This window comes from Podarcis gaigeae (assembly GCF_964106915.1).
Source record: "Podarcis gaigeae genome assembly, chromosome: 14".
NCBI lineage: Eukaryota > Metazoa > Chordata > Lepidosauria > Squamata > Lacertidae > Podarcis > Podarcis gaigeae.
In genome coordinates this window covers 20,663,676-20,682,948 of record NC_139690.1, presented here as the reverse complement: position 1 = coordinate 20,682,948, position 19,273 = coordinate 20,663,676, and the positions used below count along the sequence as shown (strand labels likewise).

The following is a 19,273-nucleotide window of genomic DNA, read 5'->3' as shown; positions in this document are numbered from 1 at the left end:
TGAAAATATGAAACTTCCACCTCTCAGCATGCTGTTTGAAGTTCGTCACGCGTTTCCTGGGTCTGCACAACTTGCTTGGACGGTTAAGTTCAAAGACGGGCCCCAAACACACTCTTTCTTCCTCACCTCTCTCCCCCTTCAAGTACTTAGGCTCATAAATTCATATTCACTGTATTATCTATTTATTGCATGTAGCTGGTTAGAGCATAGTGCTGATAATACCAAGGTTGCAGGTTCAATCCCTGTACGGGGCAGCTTCATATCAGTGGCAGAAGAAGGTCAGGTGGTACACGGTGCAGAAAATTTATTGTCACCTCCCCGCCCCCTTTGAATTTTTCTCCCCCCCCCCCCGCAACAATGGTTTGACTTCATTTCATTTTGGGGGGGAGCCAAAGTTGTTGAGGAGCTTTTTTTGGGAGATCGCGATGCCTTGTGACGAGGAACCTGGCGGCCTCCATACAGCTGAGGGAGAGCCGGCGGGTAGATCATTTTGGCAGTGGGAAGCCTGCGCGCGCTAAAGCAACAGCGTCTCTCACAGCTGTTGACTGCCGCACAGCATTTTGGCACCTCCTTTGGACACCTTGCGACGCCTCTGCTTCATATTGTAGGGGGTTGCACAAGGTGATCCTCAGGGTCCCTTCCAACTCTACAATTCTATTATTTTTACCCTGCCTCTCTCCCCCCCCCCCGGAAGCTCAAGGAGGCGTATGTGGTTCTTCTCAGAGAGCCAGTGTGGTGTAGTGGTTAAGAGTGGTAGTTTCGTAATCTGGGGAACCGGGTTCGCGTCTCCGCTCCTCCACCTGCAGCTGCTGGGTGACCTTGGGCCAGTCACACTTCTCTGAAGTCTCTCAGCCCCACTCACCTCACAGAGTGTTTGTTGTGGGGGAGGAAGGGAAAGGAGAATGTTAGCCGCTTTGAGACTCCTTAGGGTAGTGATAAAGCGGGATATCAAATCCAAACTCCTCCTCCTCCTCCTCTTCTTCTTCTCATTTAATCCCCACAAACAACCCTGTGATGTGAGTCAGGTGGGGAGGCAGCGACTGACCCATGGTCACCCAGTGTGCTATATCATGACTGAGTAGGGGATTTGAACTGTGGTCTCTCATGGCCTGGTTTGGCACTCTTAAGCACTCCACCACACTGGCACCGATGCTGCCCTGTGGGTCCCCCCACAAGAAACCTAAATCCACTTGGTAGTTGTAGTGCAATGATCTGTGTGCACACTCACCTTTTAGAAGGGCCTCTGGCTATTTAGTGTCTGTAGCAACTCATTGTGCTAGCTCTGGGTTTCCCAGACTTGGGTCTCCAGTTGTTGGACTACGACTCCCATCAACCCTAGCTAGCAGGAACAGTGGTTAGGAATGATGGGAACCCTTCTCTAGCTTAATTACAAAACAGACCTGGCTAGGCTATTTACTTAAGAAAGGAAGTGTTTTGATAATTTTTGTGGTCCTCATTTCCTACAGAATCCCATCTTGCCGCTTTAAAATCACAGGACTGGAGGTGACCACAAAACCCCATCTAGTCTAATCCCAGGCTCATTACATCGTGGTGCGCAAGCTGAGATTCTTCCTCAGTACTAATAGGCATGGGACTGCCACAATGGTTTTCTTTGCCCATAGCGGAACAAATCTGAAAGGAAGCTGGTGCAATGTTTAAGCAGCATTTGAATCCATCATGTAGATGCTACGGCAGAATAATTGACCGCAATGTGGTTTTAGGAGTAGAATTAGGGTGCAACGAAAGGTTTTTTTTTGCAGATGGAGACTGTCAGCTGTGTCCGTTCTTGTTCCACAGGCCACGATTGCTGCGAGACGGTGAAAGTCTCTCTCTGTGCTGCCAAGCAAGGCTCCCCTCTCTTGGTGGTGGCAGAGGACAGCCTGCAGTTTGTTCAGGATGAAGCTTATGACGCAGCTCAGTTCTTGGCAACCTGCGCTGGCAACCAACAGGCTCTGAACTTCACAAGGTTCCTGGACAAGTCCAGGCCTCCGGCTAGGGATGTGGACTTCCTGGATGAGAAAGTGGCTTTGGCGTTTCGTCATCTGAAATTGCCGGCTGGATGGAATGTGCTGGGAGCAGACCACACTGCAAATGGTAAGATGGTTTGTCGAGATCCTTTTATATCCATGTTGCCAAATTAAATGGAACTGAATGAAAAGGTAGAGCGGAAAATCTAAATTAAAATAACCTGAATGAGTTTTGGACACCAATACTTGAATGGGATTTTGATACTGGGTTTTTTTAAAAAAACTTTTTATTTCAGTTTTCTTTCAAATGATTCCATTCTGTTGCCTCTTTCTTTCTGTGACTTGTGGAAAATGTCTTCGGGGTGAATTGGGATTGTGACCTCGGTGCTCTGTGCTGTTTTCCCTCCTTTTGAATATGTGGGGAATCTTCAGGTTACTATGGGATGCTCTTAAATGGTGGTTGATTCTTTGCCTGGCTGTTTCCCATTCCACCCCCCTGTGGCTGCTGCTCACGAGTTACTGTATAGTAACCACCATTTGTTCTTTATGCAAACAAGGAAAACATGAGGAAAGCGGCCGCAGTTGAACCAGCAATTGTTTCTGAGTGGTCACAATGTTTGCATTCTTGAAACTGAAGCCCAACCACTCTGCATGCCATGACGTGCTTGCTCTACATAATCAACCACCCATGAGTGCTCCACATCCTCTCATTCATTCTTCAAACTTGGGAAGAGAGGAGGCTGCTTTCTATTGGGCCAGACCAACAGCTCAGTATTCTCTATTTTGACTGGCAGCTGCTCTCCAAGGCTTCAGGCAGGGGTCTTTCGCCAACCCTACCAAGGGATGCTAGGGTTGAACTTCGGACCTTTTGCATACATAGCAGATGCTCTATCTCTGAGCCACAGCTCTTTCCTGTAAAACCTCCAATTGCCAGGCAGCTCTACCTCAATCCAGCGGCCAAGGAGCTCTTGCAACATAAGATAAGGCTATCAGCGGCTACTAGCTATGCTCTGCCTCCACATTCAGGGGCAGAAATTATTCTCCCTCCCACTCAACACTTAAAGGTAAAGGGACCCCTGACCATTAGGTCCAGTCATGGCCGACTCTGGGGTTGCGGCGCTCATCTCGCTTTATTGGTCGAGGGAGCCGGCATACAGCCTCCGGGTCATAAGGCCAGCATGACTAAGCCGCTTCTGGCGAACCAGAGCAGCGCACGGAAACGGCGTTTATCTTCCCGCCAGAGTGGTACCTATTTATCTACTTGCACTTTGACGTGCTTTCGAACTGCTAGGTTGGCAGGAGTAGGGACCGAGCAACGGGAGCTCACCCCGTCATGGGCGAAGAGGGACTGGCTACTTAACCACTCTGAGAAGTATATTCATAGAGAGAAAAGGCACCAACATTTTTGGTTTTCTGTTCTGATGTGTTCTGCACTTCAATACCTCGGTTTTTTGTTTGTGAGAGTGGTGCTGTTTGGAGACATGGCTCTTGGAGAATGAGGTGCATGTATGAGATTATGGGAGTATGTGTCCATTTATCTCACTGTTCTCCCTCTATAAACATTCCCTCCCACTCGACACTCAAGAAATAGGGGGGAGGAAGTGGTTTTAGCTGGAATTAGCAGAGGTCAGACAGGCTGGAAAACCAACTAACTAATTCTACTTCTGGCCCAGCAATGTGGTTGGCAGTGGGTGAAGGTACAACCAGGGGCAAAATATTCCAACGCTAACATCCAACACAAGAACATACTTTTGTTTTCCATCTAAATGGTTTTTGGAAAACTGCAGGGTTTTTTGTTTGTTTCAAGTGGTAACAAGTGGCACACTCCCTCTGACACTGGTGGCCATGCAAAGCAATCCTGGCTAGTAGTCACCAAATTTGTCTTTTAAAGCCATCTAAGCTGTTGGGCATCCTCTCTCCTTGTGGAAGTGGGCTTCCTAGAGACTGGCGACTGGGCTTGATGGAGTCCTGCAATTTCCATACACCAGGGGTGGGGGTGTGCTTTAGGCTTGGCATTGATAATAGTCTCCCCAATGTCACACAACAAAATATTTTTCAGACACACAGCGGGGTGGAGGGGCTTCCCAAAGCAATGTGTGATCCAGCTGTTCTGCTGCTCAAGAGCCAAAAATCACACTGAGCATGTCAAAGCCAATGGGCTGCATCCAAGTTACAGTAGACATATTGAAATGAATGGACCTAAATTAAGCCTTGCTTTATTTCTTTAGGTGGAAGTCGGTGACACAGTAAAAACACGCACACGCACTAAGGAGATCATTCCATCAGCATAAGCATTTCTGCTCACCAGACAAAACAACCTCCCCTCTTTCAGAGGCAGACTGATGCAGTAATGCTTCTGAACACCAGTTGCTGAAAACTGCAGGAGAAAACTCTTGTTTTCAGAGGTCCTGCTTGAGGGTTTATTCCTCAGGCATCTGGTTGGCTGTTGTGAGAACAGGATGCTGGGATACATGGGCCATTGGCCTGATCCAGCAGGCTCTTCTTATGCTCACGAGATCCCTGTGTGGTGCAGAAGGGTCCTGGGTATGTTTGTGGGCCTGCACTCAATCCATGTTTGTTGTGGAGATAAAATGAGAGGGAGGACCATGAGCACTACTTTGAGCTCCTTGGGGGCGGGGGATAAATGCAATCAGAAAGAAATGGCATAAGAAGGGTGCAGAAAGGTGTTTGAAGCCCCAAGAAGAGAAAATTAGCTACATGGGGAAATTGCACATAAAATTCGTGTGGGGGAGCCATGTTTGCTGTAGGTTAAGCTGATGGTATCTGGAAAGACTTGCCCGGTGACCAGGCAACTCTTTGAGAAAGTGAGCTGCAAAGGTTATATTGGAACATGATCAGAAAGGCTGGAAATGAGCCACCGAAAGGATCTGCTCTGGTTCCTGAGAATTAGAAAGGATTTTGGAAGTTAATCCCGGAGTTAAATGCCACCAGAAAGCTGATTCTGTGCCTGTGGATTTCTTCATCCCTTGTGTTGTGAAAAAAGTGATTTTGCATGTAGAACGTTGCCACCTGCAGTTCAGAGCTGCTGATGGAGGCAGGACAGGGCCGGCCCTCCCATGAGACAAGGTGAGGCGACCACCTCGGGTGGCAGGACCCACCAGGGCATCAGAGGCGGCCCCCAAGCAACACATTGCATGCAGATCTTCAGCCCCCCCCCCCCATTCCTGATGTAGAGTTTCACTTTCCGCTTCTTCCCTGCCTTGGTGTGTGTGTGTGTGTGTGTGTGTGTGTGTGTGTGTGTGTGTACCATTTCGTGGCTTGCCTTGGGTGCCAAAATTCTTTGAGCTGACCCTGAGGCAGGATATGGAAGGAGTAGCTTAGTGGTAGAGCATCTGCTTTGCACGCAAAAGGCCCTAGGTTTAGACCTCAGCATCTCCAGCCAGGACAGGAACAGATTACCTGTGTTCAAATTAATATTGCCTCTGAACAAGATCAATTGCGTTCCTTTCTCTGAACGGTTCCAGGTGTGTTTGAAACCTGCTACCAAGTGCACAAGGTGTTGATTCCTTGTTTGGCTCTTATCGGGGTGAGGCTGCAGTGGCTTTCTGCCAAGTTTAATTCAAATATGCTTGGGGAGGCGTGCCAGGACCCAGGAACCTTTTTTGGCTTGTGAGCACAGGTTAAGAAGCCCAAGTGCTTTTGAGTCACACAGCAAATTCTGTTTGACTCAGAGCATTGAAACAAGGTCCTTATGTTCTGACGATGTGTATGCCAAAGTGTTTGCCAAATTTAGGAGCTGGTGAAATGTTCCAGGAGCCCCAGGTAGCAGGAGAGATGTTCTTCATGACCTCAGTGGCAACCTAGATCTTGTTTAGATGTCCTTATCAACCAGGTGTCTGTAATGGTTGCTGGTTCCAATTGGGGCTGGTGGGGCAGAAGGCAGGGGTCCCAACTGTATGTGAAGCTGCAGCAAATGACAGGCAATACCAACTGATTCTGGATTTGTCCCTACTGTCCTCCCTGCTGAGTTATACAAGGGGCAATACTGAGGGGCAATACTGGAGTGGCTGTCAGCAAGGAGGCAGTCAGGCAGCTGGGGGCTGGCTGAGGTTTTTTTGGGGACAGTACCCTGTTCGCCTGAATGGGACAGCCTCCAGGAGCCCAGGAGTTTGTCGCACCCGTGAGGGATGTAGAGCCCAGCTCTCTGAGAATCTCTGTCTTTAATTGTAAAAACATATAAAATTAAAAAATGTCCAGTAGCACCTTAGAGACCGAACTAAGTTTGTTCTTGGTATCAGCTTTTGTGTGTATGCACACTTCTTCAGTGCATGCACACAAAAGCTGATACCAAGAACAAACTTAGTTGGTATCTAAGGTGCTACTGGGCAATTTTATTTTTTATTTTTTTATGTTTCGACTGTGTCAGACCAAACATGGCTACCCACCTGAATCTTTAATTGTAAAAACAAAGCAAGGTTGTGAGGGTATGTTTAGAAGTAGGGCACTAAGCCTTCTAATTATAAGCCTGCAAAAGTTACTAATCTCAAAAAAAATAAATAAAAAAATTACTGGACTGCTGAGGGATTGCAGAGGTGGGACAACGAATTCCCGTCCTGCCGGAACTCTCTGTATTTCTACGCCTAGGCACAGATGAGGGGCACAGCACTCCAAACCTCTGCTATATAATTCCTTCTTGCCTATAGGCATTATTTATTTATTAAATTTGTATACTGCCCTTATACCTGTAGATCTCAGGGCAGTTCCAGGTACTAGAAATGGTTGGATTCCAACTCCCATCAGCTTCCATTGAGGGAAAGGTTGCAGAGCTTCAGCCTTGCATGCAGAACGCCAGAAATGTAGCCTCCAGAGGCATTTCCTGGTAGGCCTGGAAATGATTCCCTCCTTTAACCCCCCACCCCCTGGAGAGCCTCTGCCATTTAGTGGAGACAATACTGAGCTAGATGGACTAATGATGCAACCAGGGTTGTTTTTTTTCTAGCCAGAACTCAACTCTGGCACTTCTCAGGTGGGCGCCATTGCCATTATAAGAGAAAAAGGGAGGTGTTCATGGTGAGTTCTGTAACCTCTTTTTCTAGAAAAGCAGCACTGGATGTAACTCACTGTAAGATAGCTTTGTACAGTGGTACCTCGGGTTAAGTACTTAATTCGTTCCGGAGGTCCATTCTTAACGTGAAACTGTTCTTAACCTGAAGCACCACTTTAGCTCATGGGGCCTCCTGCTGCCACCACGCCACTGGAGCACGATTTCTGTTCTTATCCTGAAGCAAAGTTCTTAACCTGAGGTACTATTTCTGGGTTAGTGGAGTTTGTAACCTGAAGCGTATGTAACCTGAAGCGTATGTAACCCGAGGTACCACTGTATGCTGTTATGTTCCTATGATTAGCTATACTTACTTGGTTTGGTGGTATAGAAAGTCCAAGACTTGGAAGGTGCTACCCGTCTTTAGTTTCTTATGTACCTCACCTACCCCCTTTCCTGTGTCTACCAAAAAATGATGGAAAATAGTAAGAAACAGATTTTTAAAATGGCATTTTGGTATATATTTTTTACAGGTCACAGAAGTGAGCACAAGCTTTCCTATTACAGTGGTGCCTTGGTTCTCAAACTTAATCCATTCCGGGAGTCTGTTCGACTCCCAAAACCGTTCAAAAACCAAGGCATGGCTTCCGATTGGCTGCAGGAGCTTCCTGCACTCAAGCGGAAGCTGCATTGGACATTTGGCTTCCAAAAAACGTTCGCAAACTGGAACGTCTGGGTTTGCAGCGTTTGGGAGCTGATTTGTTTGGGAGCCAAGCTGTTCAAGAACCAAGGTTCCACTGTATCATCATCATCATCATCGCCAAGTAAACACACGGTCCTGGCTTATACCTGTACACTTGAGACCACAGTTAACTCATTGACAAACTAGAAAGAGTTGTGGTTTTCACTGGAAACTTCTTGTGTGGGTCTCATACCCAACCTGTTTTATATAAACTCATAAATCACTGCTATTATCGCTCAAGGTGCTCTTCCAGAGCTCTTTGCTTGATTGAATTGCTGCAGCTGTGCTCTATCGAGCTATGCGGTAGCAGAAGCAAACATCATTTATAATGCTACCATTATTAATAAAAAATGTCCTCAGGAGTTCTAAATGCAGAGATGATAAATGCTGTGCAATACATTCCACGTAGTGCAGATGAGTTCTTTCAAGTTGGTTACAGACTGAGACAGACAAGATGATTTTATTTGTTTATTGAACGTATTAGTCCCCCCGCCTTTTAAACAAAATGTAACTCAAAGCAATTTACAACAAAAAACAACGCATACGTTAAAACCAGCTCGAAACTAAAATAGAATAAAATCTATCTATCTATCTATCTATCTATCTATCTATCTATCTATCTATCTATTGAAATGGTAGGACTAAAACATCCTATCAGCTCAGACTTAATTTTATCAAACTATCAGGTGGTGTCTGTCAACCATGGGGAGAGAATAAGGTAAGGAACATTCTGTTACAGACCTCGCTAGGTGTCATCCAGAAGATACGTACACATGCTGATAGATTGTGTTGTACACAGAACAGAGGGAGGAGAGTGAACCAGTGCTTATCCTATACGTTCTGCCAAGACCAGATGCCTTTGGTCAGGGGTTGGCAACTTGTAGCCCATGGACCACACGTGGCCCACAGGGGCAGTTTAACCAGCCCCTGAGCCGCCCCTGAACCGAGCCGCCCACTTGGTGAGTCCCTGTGCACTGCGCTAAACTGGCACGGCACGGGGACTCGCTTTCGCAGCGCCAGAAATCGCATCGGCGCATGCCCAGATGCTGGAAATCGCGCACGCATGCGCACTCCGGCCCACAGAGAGATCTCCGCGGGACTTGACTGGCCCAGGCGGTAAAACCTTGCCGACCCCTGCCTTTGGTCATCACTCACCTGTTCACCTAGTGCTGGCTGTTCCATCTGGCTACCTAAATTGTTTCCATCCCAGCTACTCATTAGACGAACTGGACTGCTGCCCTCCTCATCCCTTTTTCCTTTTGTGCCATATCTTTAAGATACCCCCCCCCCCCCGATTTTTGCAAGCTTCTGTAGAAGCCTTTTTACCTGAAGCGTATCTTTGTGTGTCCTTAAATAATGTTCCTTTGTGCAGAGAACTGCTTCTGTGATACTCTGCAAAGTGCAGTATAAAAAAGTAATGATCAATACAAATGCAGGCAATCCTGTTTCCTTAAAAGCTGCACTGCAAAGTAGGTCTTTCTGCAAACAAACAAGAAGCCCCGCTTTGTTTACATGTCTAGTATTTCCTTTGTGCGAGAGAATTTTGGACTGTTCTTTTCTGTCTCTGGAGTGTTTTCTGCCTGTTGTTCTTGCTACGTCCTGGAAAAATCCAGTGTGTTTGAGTTGCATATTGCCTTTCAGCAATGCCAAAATCCTGATTTATTTGAAATGGGATATGAGAAGGAGAGAGACAGCCTGCTAATGAAGGCAGTAAGCCAGCTTTTCTTTTAAGGTGGTGTAGAAATTCTCTTAGCTACCTACTTGATTTGGGAACAGGACAGTGCTTGGTGGCATTTAAGTGCAGATTGCGTACTGAGTGAGAGGTTGTATTGTATCTTGTTTCAGAGTAGGGTTGGAGAACCTCAGTCCTGGGGGCCAAATTCAAGTCACCCAGCACACAAGGGCCTGCCCCCACCCACCGTGTCTGCATCATCATGGGGGCTGAGCAGGGCGCAGTTTGTCACCCACTGACCTGCTGCCCGGGGCACATGCCACTGTTTCCCCCCACCTACCTCAGTTTAGACCCGGTTGGAATCACAGCAGATCTTAAGGCAGGCAGGTATTACGGAAAGCGTTTATTGTGGCGCTGTGGGTTAAACCACAGAGCCTAGAACTTGCCGATCAGAAGGTCGGCAGTTCGAATCCCTGCGACGGGGTGAGCTCCCGTTGCTCGGTCCCTGCTCCTGCCAACCATCAGTTCGAAAGCACATCAAAGTGCAAGTAGATAAATAGGTACCGCTCCAGTGGGAAGGTAAACTGCGTTTGCGTGCGCTGCTCTGGTTCGCCAGAAGCGGCTTAGTCATGCTGGCCACATGACCCGGAAGCTGTACGCCGGCTGCCTCGGCCAACAAAGTGAGATGAGCGCTGCAACCCCAGAGTCGGCCACGACTGGACCTAATGGTCAGGGGTCCCTTTACCTTTACCTTAGGGCTTTTTAGACGAATGTCAACACCTTGAAGGCCTGGATGATCAACAACTTCTGAGTTTGAGCCAATAGGCTCTCTGTTATATGTTTCCCAACTGATTTAATTATTAGCTCCTCTTGGCTCACAATGGCACTTTGGCTTTTAATATCAGCCGTTGGACTCTCTCTCTCTCTCTCTCTCTCTCTCTCTCTCTCTCTCTCTGTGTGTGTGTGTGTGTATGTTTGTGTGTGTGTTATGTGAGAGAAAGAGAGTGCAAATGTTCTATCATTCCACCTCTTTATAGTAATGGAGATTTCTGGAGATGGCATTAAAGCTAAACACCTTTTGCTTCCTTCTGGTTCTTCTTCCTCTCAGAGAATGTTCCCCGGGAGACATTGATGCATTTTGCTGTAAGGCTTGGACTGCTGCGACTTACGTGGTTCCTCTTGCAACAGCCAGGCGGAAGAGGAGCCCTCAGTGTCCCCAACCGTGAAGGAGCCACTCCCGTGAGCTTGGCCTTGGAGAAGGGCTATCAGAAGCTGCATCAACTCCTGACAGAGTAAGGCTGACCTTCTGATTGCCGTGGCGATTTTGTTTATTGTACCCTGACGACATACACGAGGGGTTTCCAAGTGGTCTCTCATCCAAACACTGACCAGACCCATGCCTGCTCAGCTTCAGTGCTGTTGTTTTATTTTATTTCATAAAATTGATTGTTTTAAAAAACAACAACCTCAAAGCAGTTTCCTCCCCCCCAAAGAAAACCCACAATGAAATTATCAACAGGAGGACAGTTGAAACATTAAGAAAATAATTAAAATCAATGATAAGCTAAAAGCTAGATTAATATGCACCCCAACATTCTGAGTACAGTGAAGATGCCCGCCTGATGTCAGTAGGCAGGGCGTTATGAACCATTCCATACTAAAAGACAGGTTTCTTACAAATGCGGAACGAGTAACAGGTGGCACTTGTAACATTGCCAGTTCCCTAGACGGCCTCAGTCCTGTATACCTGAAGGAGCGTCTCCACCCCCATCATCCAGCCCAGACACTGAGGTCCAGCTCCGAGGGCCTTCTGGCGGTTCCCTCCCTGCAAGAAGTGAGATTACAGTGAACCAGGCAGAGGGCCTTCTCGGTAGTGGCGCCTGCCCTGTGGAACGCCCTCCCAGCAGATGTCAAGGCAATAAACAACTATTTTAATTTTAAAAGACAACTGTTCCCTGTTTAGGGAAGTTTTTAATGTCTGATGCTGTACTGTTTTTAATATTCAGTTGGAAGCTGCCCAGAGTGGTTGGAGAAACCCAGCCAGATGGGCAGGGTATAAATAATTTATTATTATCGTTATCGTTGTTGTTGTTGTTGTTGTTGTTGTTGTTATTATTCCACTGCATTGTGCATGAACCATGCCCTGGGATGCTTGTTTTGTTTTCTGTAGCTGGTCTCTCGCCTCACGTGCACAAATTCCTTCCCTGAACAACCTTAGCCATGATAAAGTGTCATCACTGCATGTTGTTAGTTGTGGTTGATGATAACCAGGGTTTAGCATTGTAAAACTGGTTTCAGTTTTCACAGGAGCCCTGGTTAGTGTGCTGATCAGTGCCAAGCTAGCCTGTATCCCTGTCAGTTATACAGTGTGGCATAGTGGGTAGAGTGTAGGACTAGGACAAGCTTCCTCAACCTTGGCCCTCCAGATGTTTTGAGACTACATTCCCATCATCCCTGACCACTGGTCCTGCTAGCTAGCGATCATGGGAGTTGTAGGCCAAAAACATCTGGAGGGCCGAGGTTGAGGAAGCCTGGACTAGGACTTCGGAGACCTGGATTCAAGTCCCCACTCAGCCGTGAAGCTAACTTGGTGACCTTGGGCCAGTCATTGCATCTCTCTGCCTAAACTGCTTCATAAAAGGGGTGGGGTGGTGGGAGGGAGAAGCATGTACACCATCTGGAGCTCCTTGGACGAAAGTTGGGATACAAACTTAGTAACAAATTAATAAATGGAATTAAGGCTGTTGAGGGAGGAGGAGACTTTGCCTTCAGAAGCTCCCATAATCAATCTGTGGTATTTCCAGTTAGCAGGCGGTGGGAAAAACCCTGGAGAGTGGCTTCCAGTCATAATTATACTAGCAAATTGTCTAATTCGGCAGTTAGTTTTTCTTTTTCTTCTTTCTTTTTCTTTTCTTTTCTTAGTTTATTGAATGTATTTATCACCTCCCACAACAGCCTCAAATGATCCACAATGTAACAGTAGAAAAAAGCAAAACAAAACAAAACCCCTTAATAATCTAATCGGAATAAAAAACACCCTATCACTGGTACTTCCAAAAATACCCAGGAAGGCCTAAATATCAGTGCCTGGTGCCGAAACTATGACCAAGGTGATGCCAGTCAACCCTCCCTGTGGAGAATGTTTCGTAGATGGCGAGCTACAGAAAGGGTCTGTTCTGTGGTCACAAGAACAATGGCCCATCCATTCCAGCTTCTTGTTCTCTTGTCTCCCTTGGAGGCTGCATGAAGAGAAATCCCTCAGATGGTGATCTCAGAGCCCGGTCAGGTTCACATGTGGAAAGGTGGTCCCGGTGGAGTACAGAGTCAGGTTTAAGGTGCTGGTTTTGACCTTTAAAGCCCTATGCGGCCTAGGACCCATGTACCTACGGCGCCACCTCTCCTGGTATGCTCTGCAGAGGACCTTAAGGTCCACAAATGACAACATTTTGGAGGTCCCAGGTTGCAAGGTGGTTAGATTGGTCTCAGCTAGGGCCCGGGGCCTTTTCAGTACTGGTCCCGACTTGGTGGAATGCTCTGTCACAAGAGACTAGGGCCCTATGGAACTTGACATCTTTCCACAGGTCCTGCAAGACAGAGCTGTTCTGCCTGGCCTTTGGTTTGGACTCAGTCTGACCCTTATGTTTCCCTCCCCTTATGGTCTTGATTTATTGGCTACTTTAAAATGAGGCTGCATTTTAAATTGCATTTTAACCTGTATTTTAAATTGGTTTTTTTCCTCTCTCTCTCTTTTCCCCCTATTATGTTTTACTGTGATTTTATTGGTGTTAGCCGCCCTGAGCCCAGCTCTGGCCGGGGAGGGTGGGGTATAAATAAAATATATTATTACTGTTATTATTAATATTAAGAACCCTATGTTCTTATCACTGTTCTTGCCTCCGAGTCCCCTCTTTTTCCACTTGCACATCCATCTGCCAAGTACCACCTTCCTAAACAGCTTTAGAGCTCTTAATCTAAGTGCCTGTAATCTCTGTGCAGCTAATCATGGCCCTGGCAGCATCAAGGGAAGTACTAGGAGCCAGAATGAGTCACCCCCTCCATCGACTGCCATGCATATTACATTCTAAAAGTTTGAAGGGGTATATTCAAATCCTAGAGCATCTTCCTCTAAGCTAGGAGTCATTTGTTTTGGGGGACAGGCATTTGTTTTTAGTGTGTCTGTTGTTTTAGTAAATGCGGCTTGGAGCTGCAATATAAAGGGTTACTGAGCAGGTTGTGAAGCTGTAAATCGCCTCTTCAGCAAGGCAACACGGCTTTTTAATTTCAGAGCCAGAAGGTGGCTGTCAAGCTCAGTCTGACCCATTGAACCAAACAAGAAATCCTTGCCCATTCCAAACAGTGGTGGTCTCTTAGCAGAATTGTTTCCATGGTGCCTGCTTGGACTACGGCAATGCGCTCTACGTGGGGCTACCTTTAAGGTGACCCGGAAACTACAACTAATCCAGAATGCGGCAGCTAGACTGGTAACTGGGAGTGGCCGCCGAGACCATATAACACTGGTTTTGAAAGACCTACATTGGCTCTCAGTATGTTTCCGAGCACAATTCAAAGTGATGTTGCTGACCTTTAAAGCCCTCAACGGCCCCGGTCCAGTTTATCTGAAGGAGCGTCTCCACCCCCATCATTCAGTGAGGTCGGGTTCTGAGGGCCTTCTGGCAGTTCCCTCCCTGTGACAGGGAACCAGGCAGAGGGCCTTCTTGGTATTGGCGCCTGTAATTCAATGGGAGGGCATCTGCTTTTAATGCAGAAGTGCCAGCTTCCCAGGACCAATTCCCAGTTTCTCTAGGCAGGGCTTGGAGAAGACCCCGGTCTGAAACCCTGGAGAGCCTCTGCCAATCACTGCAGACAGTATTGAGCTAGGTAGACCAAAGGATCTGACTCAGTACATAGAATCATAGAGCTGGAAAGTGTGAGCTCAGCCCAGCCTCCTTCCTCCTCTAGGCAGGGCGGGGAGAAGCCAGGAGGAGGGAGGGAAGAGGCGTCGCCGTGGTGTTTGTGAGTGGGGGGGGGAATGGAATGGAGCAGGGGGAAAAAATGTGCAGCCCGAACGAACAGAATCCCAATGCTGATCTGCGGACAGACAGCGGGCCGGACCCTGAAGGCAATTGGGCCTGATCTGGCCCCTGGGCCTTCATTTGCCGACCCCTGCTCTACTGACTGAGCTATCCACCTTATGTTCCTGGTCTAAGTTTGTACAGTGGTACCTTGGGTTAAGAACTTAATTCGTTCTGGAGGTCCGTTCTTAATCTGAAACTGTTCTTAACCTGAGGTACCACTTTAGCTAATTGGGCCTGCCGCTGCGCGATTTCTGTTCTCATCCTGAAGCAAAGTTCTTAACCTGAGGCACTATTTCTGGGTTAGCAGTGTCTGTAACCTGAAGCGTCTGTAACCCGAGGTACCACTGTATTGTATACATTCAGAAGAGTCTGAAAGTTTTTCCTGAACTGGACCACTTCAGGCTGCAGGTGAGGTCCTGCTTGAATGTCCACTCCCCCAAGGAAAAGAACCCCCTGCTTCCTGGCCTGTGGGAAAACGCTGACCTGAAGGGAATCTGGTCCTTTTGCTGGATAATGTCCCCCACCCCGTAGCAGAGGCATGAGCTTGAAAGACTTGGCCCCTTCCTTCCTAAAAAAATTGCAGCCTGCTAACGTTTTTTAACAGTTCCATTTTGTACTCAGGCTTAGTTAATCTTCAATCCAGAGCATAAGAACCCAAGAATTATATCACCACTGCCACCATTAGAATTATGTACATATCAGTACATTGCGAATTCAAAAACCAAAATGAAAACAAGCTGATAGTTACAATTTAGAAGAATACATAAAATTATGAGTAAACTTTAAGCAACAATAATTAATATTATAACTCAAAATTGAAAATTGAAAACAAAAAGAAAAAAGAAGAAAAAGGGGAGCAAAGCAATTAAGAACATTAATTACATTGTTCCAAACCCTTGTTCTGAGCTGGCAAAACACTTTATTGGGCAGCTTGGTGGAGTATCCTGAAAGGGAGTTGTCTGTTTTTGGCCAGACATATAAATCACATTATTTCCCCTGAAGAATCCTGGGAGCAGTAGTTTACCCCTTTCAGAGCTCCGTTCCCCTGCACCCTTAGCAAACTACAGCTCCCATGATCCTTTGGGGAAAATAACAAGCTTTAAATGTGTGGTGTGCATGGATCCTTTCTGAGCCACCAGGTGGCCAAAGAGCACTTTGATTTCCGAGCTGATAAGGGCGTGAGAACCACAGCCAGAGGCAGGATTCTCCTAATGGGAGACAATTACAGCAACTGGAATTTATAATACGTATGCCGCAGCAACCCCAGCGACTGCTGTTGTGTGCAGTTTTCTTTTTTGTTTGTTTGCTGCGCGGCATCCCATGTGAACATTTCAAAACAGGTTGGCTTACAAAGGTGTTGTCCTCTTGCAGGAGGGGAACACTTCCTGCTGGCCTGTGAGAATAACTCTGTGTATGCTTGGAGGGTGAGGGGAGGGGAGAGTAATCTGAAGAGCAGGGCTACAACCGTGTGCTTGGCACCACTCCACATCCACAACATGGATTTAAGCCACCACATGGCTTCCCCCAGAGAATCCTGGGAACTGTGGTATGCTAAGCGTGCTAGGAATTGTATCTCTGTACGAGCAACAGTTCCCCAAGATTCTTTGTACGGTGTGCATGTGACCCTGTTTACTTTGGGTGTGCCCTAGGAGTTTTGTTGCTTCTCTAGGTCCTTGCAGACAGTTGCTATTTGGGGGGTGGGATTCAGCTAAAAAGGTAAAGGGACCCTGGACCATTAGGTCCAGTCGTGGCCGACTCTGGGGTTGCGGCGCTCACCTCACTTTATTGGCTGAGGGTGCCGGCGTACAGCTTCCAGGTCATGTGGCCGGCATGACTAAGCCACTTCTGGCGAACCAGAGCAGCGCACAGAAACACTGTTTACCTTCCCACCAGAGCAGTACCTATTTATCTACTTGCACTTTGACGTGCTTTTGAACTGCTGGGTGCTGGGAGCAGGGACCGAGCAACGGGAGTTCACCCCGTCACGGGGATTCAAACTGCCGACCTTCTGATCGGCAAGTCCTAGGCTATGTGGTTTAACCCACAGCGCCACTCACGTCCCTCTGGGATTCAGCTACACACCAGCAAATTAAGGTTGTGCCATTATAGCTGGTCTAGGAGCTCTTGTGCAACTAACCCACTTCCTCAAAAGATCAGACTTTTTTTTGGGGGGGGGGCAGCGGCAAAAAGGCAAGTTATGGGAAAATTCACTATGTAGGTGTGGAATAAACACATGCAACTTCATCTAACCTCTGCACAAGCAGGTCATTTGGAAGCACCCTCTGAGTCTTCTACCTGTTCTACCAAGGAAATAATTGCATAACATCTTGTAGAGGGACACCTGGCAACAAAGCCGGTTGTTGGGGCAGAGTGCAGTGCTCTTGTTAACTTCGTCCCCATTCACTTCTTTGTGTAAAAGTATTGTGTGACTCATAATAATAAGTTAATTACATAAGTAGAATTGCAATCCCTTCAATTTTTTTAAAAAAGAAGGGAGAGGAGAGAGGGATGCAGTTAATGTAACCTGTGACAGTGCCAGTTGCGCAGACTGGCATATGGAGTAAAGTGATCCTGCGAGTAGCTGAAATGAGGATTATTTATTTGTTTTGTTTTACAATATCGTGTGGTTGTAATGAAACTTGAAAGCAGTTTACAAAAGGAAAGATTCATAGGGTATTCCATCATCGCACTCCAGCTCAGTCAAAGACAGGTTGGATTTTAAACCTCAGTCACCCTGTTCAAATGCTCTATCCATCACACTTAGCAGATGATTTTTGTAGAGTAATCTATACTGTCTTTGGATAATGCCTCCAAGAGAGCATTTCTGATGATTCCTGAGTGGGCTTGGAAGGAGCTGGAGAGATATGCTTTGATTGTAACGTTAATAAGCTAGTTTGGGCTGCAGTATATAGCCCGTTGGCCAACTTTGTCATGCATTAACTCAAGTTTGTGGGTTTAACCTTTGGTGCTGTTTGTCATTTCAGAGAAGGAGCCAGCGAACCAGATTCCTGGAGCGCTTTGTCGCACACAGTGCATTCCGGGGAGTACTGTGTGAAGTACCACCGGGGGCTAAACATTTATACCCTGACGGTCGAAACGAAGGAAGGAGCGGGATCGAGCATGGAGAGCGACGTCGTCTGCCTCCAAAGGCACATACAGAACCATCAGCACATGGTGAGGGCAAGAGGACTGTGTCAGTTTGGCACACTAAGCTTGGAGTTTATTTAAGGAGTTAAAAAACAACAACTTCCCAGCCATTCAGTTCAGAATTTCATGGGTGCTTAATTGCCTGCTTTTTTTTGCTCACGCACAATTTGGGTTGTTTGCCTCCCATTTTTGGAAGGGAGGGAATGACATGCATTTACGGCAGGGGTGGAGAACGTCCAGCCTGCAGGACAAATCTGGTCCCAAACGAAGGTCCCAGTTTGGCTCACAAGGTTCTTTTCCCTGAACCACAGCCACCTGACTCTCACACGACTCTGCAACTTGAGTGCTTTGCTTGGCTGGAATGTGTCCTTGCACTCTGATATCGCTTCGTGTGTGCCTGAATGGAGGAGAGAGTTGTGCGAGAGTTGTGTGTGGAAAGTAGCTCACTGTACAGAGGTACAAAAACTACATAAATTGCTGCACCCGGTTTTGCCTCTGGCCTCTCCCACCACTGGCACATGGCCCTCAGAAGGTTTCAAAGAAGGGGATGTGGCCCTGAGACTGAAAATGGCTCCTTAATCTCTGCCGTAATTGCATCTTGCATTATAGATCCTGCATTAAGCAGGAGAAAATGGGGAACACTGTGTTTCTTTTGAGAAATGTCCAGATTTCATCAGCTACTGGAACCCTAATTAGTAAAATAGAGTCTAGGTTATTGAGAGGGGTGTGTGTATGTATTAAAATAGAACAACACTTTAACCTGTTGCTTCACACTCCCACTGGTTTTCAGCTAGCGGTAAAGTGCAGCCAGCAACACATGTACCAGGATTTTTTAAAATGATAGCGCAAGCACTGGATATGGGTACATCATGTCTGACAAATCGGAAAGGCTATGTTTAGATGGCCTTCCTCTGAGGCCTGGTTTGCTTCACATCTAATCTAATTTGGATTTGGACCAGGGCCTGTAATTATTTCATTTCAGTTCGTGCAGGGTCAGCTGAGAGGCTATCGGCTTCCTCTGGAAAGGGACTGAGCCCTCCCCCCCATTCAGTCTGTGTGGAAGCAGAATGACTTCATTCAGAGGATGATGGACAACTCCCATTTCCCTCTTTGCTTCTCTCCAGGACACTTCTGTGTTCCAGAACAAGTGACACTTGTCCCTGTCTCTCCTCGTGGTGCTGGCTGGGAACCAGCTGAAAATTCTCCCTCTGCTCTTGCAGCAGCATCAATAGTCACAGGAGATTCAGCTGAGGCTTCATTTGAGTGTGCCCACTTGTGCTGATAATTTTCAGAGAGGGAGGGGAGAGAAGTCTTCTTTTCTGACGTGTGGGTGATATTTGCGACAAAGAGTGAGAGTAGAGCCGCATTTACTTCTACGAATCAGCTGTGTGTGCGTTGCTCTCACATACCATGCGAGCGCAGAATCTGAACACTAGATTCAGCATCTCGAGAGAGCCCCTGCTTTGGATTTTGGAAAGTCAAGTTTGTAGGCTTGGAAATGTGTGTGAGCATTGCAGCTATCAAGGCTAGCTCTGTACTGCATCTCAGCTGCTGGAAATCACAAGTGCTGTTGTGCTCAGGTCTTGCTTATGGGCTTCCCACAGGCATCTGGTTGGCCATTGTGGACTAGAAGGGCCTTTGAGAGAGGCACAGCTAGGTGTGTTCAGC

At 47.1% G+C, this 19,273-nt stretch overlaps 1 protein-coding gene across 13 annotated transcripts in view; it reads left to right on the top strand.

Moving 5' to 3' along the window:
• Positions 1–19,273, top strand: part of AKAP13 (A-kinase anchoring protein 13) — a 246,566-nt gene that overhangs the window by 100,136 nt on the left and 127,157 nt on the right. For all 13 annotated transcript variants that reach the window (XM_083713029.1, XM_083713022.1, XM_083713023.1 and 10 more), the window contains 3 exons: positions 1,798–2,094; positions 10,492–10,675; positions 17,443–17,632. In XM_083713029.1, coding sequence (XP_083569155.1) covers positions 1,798–2,094; positions 10,492–10,675; positions 17,443–17,632 — 671 coding nt within the window. The remainder of the gene's footprint in view (positions 1–1,797; positions 2,095–10,491; positions 10,676–17,442; positions 17,633–19,273) is intronic.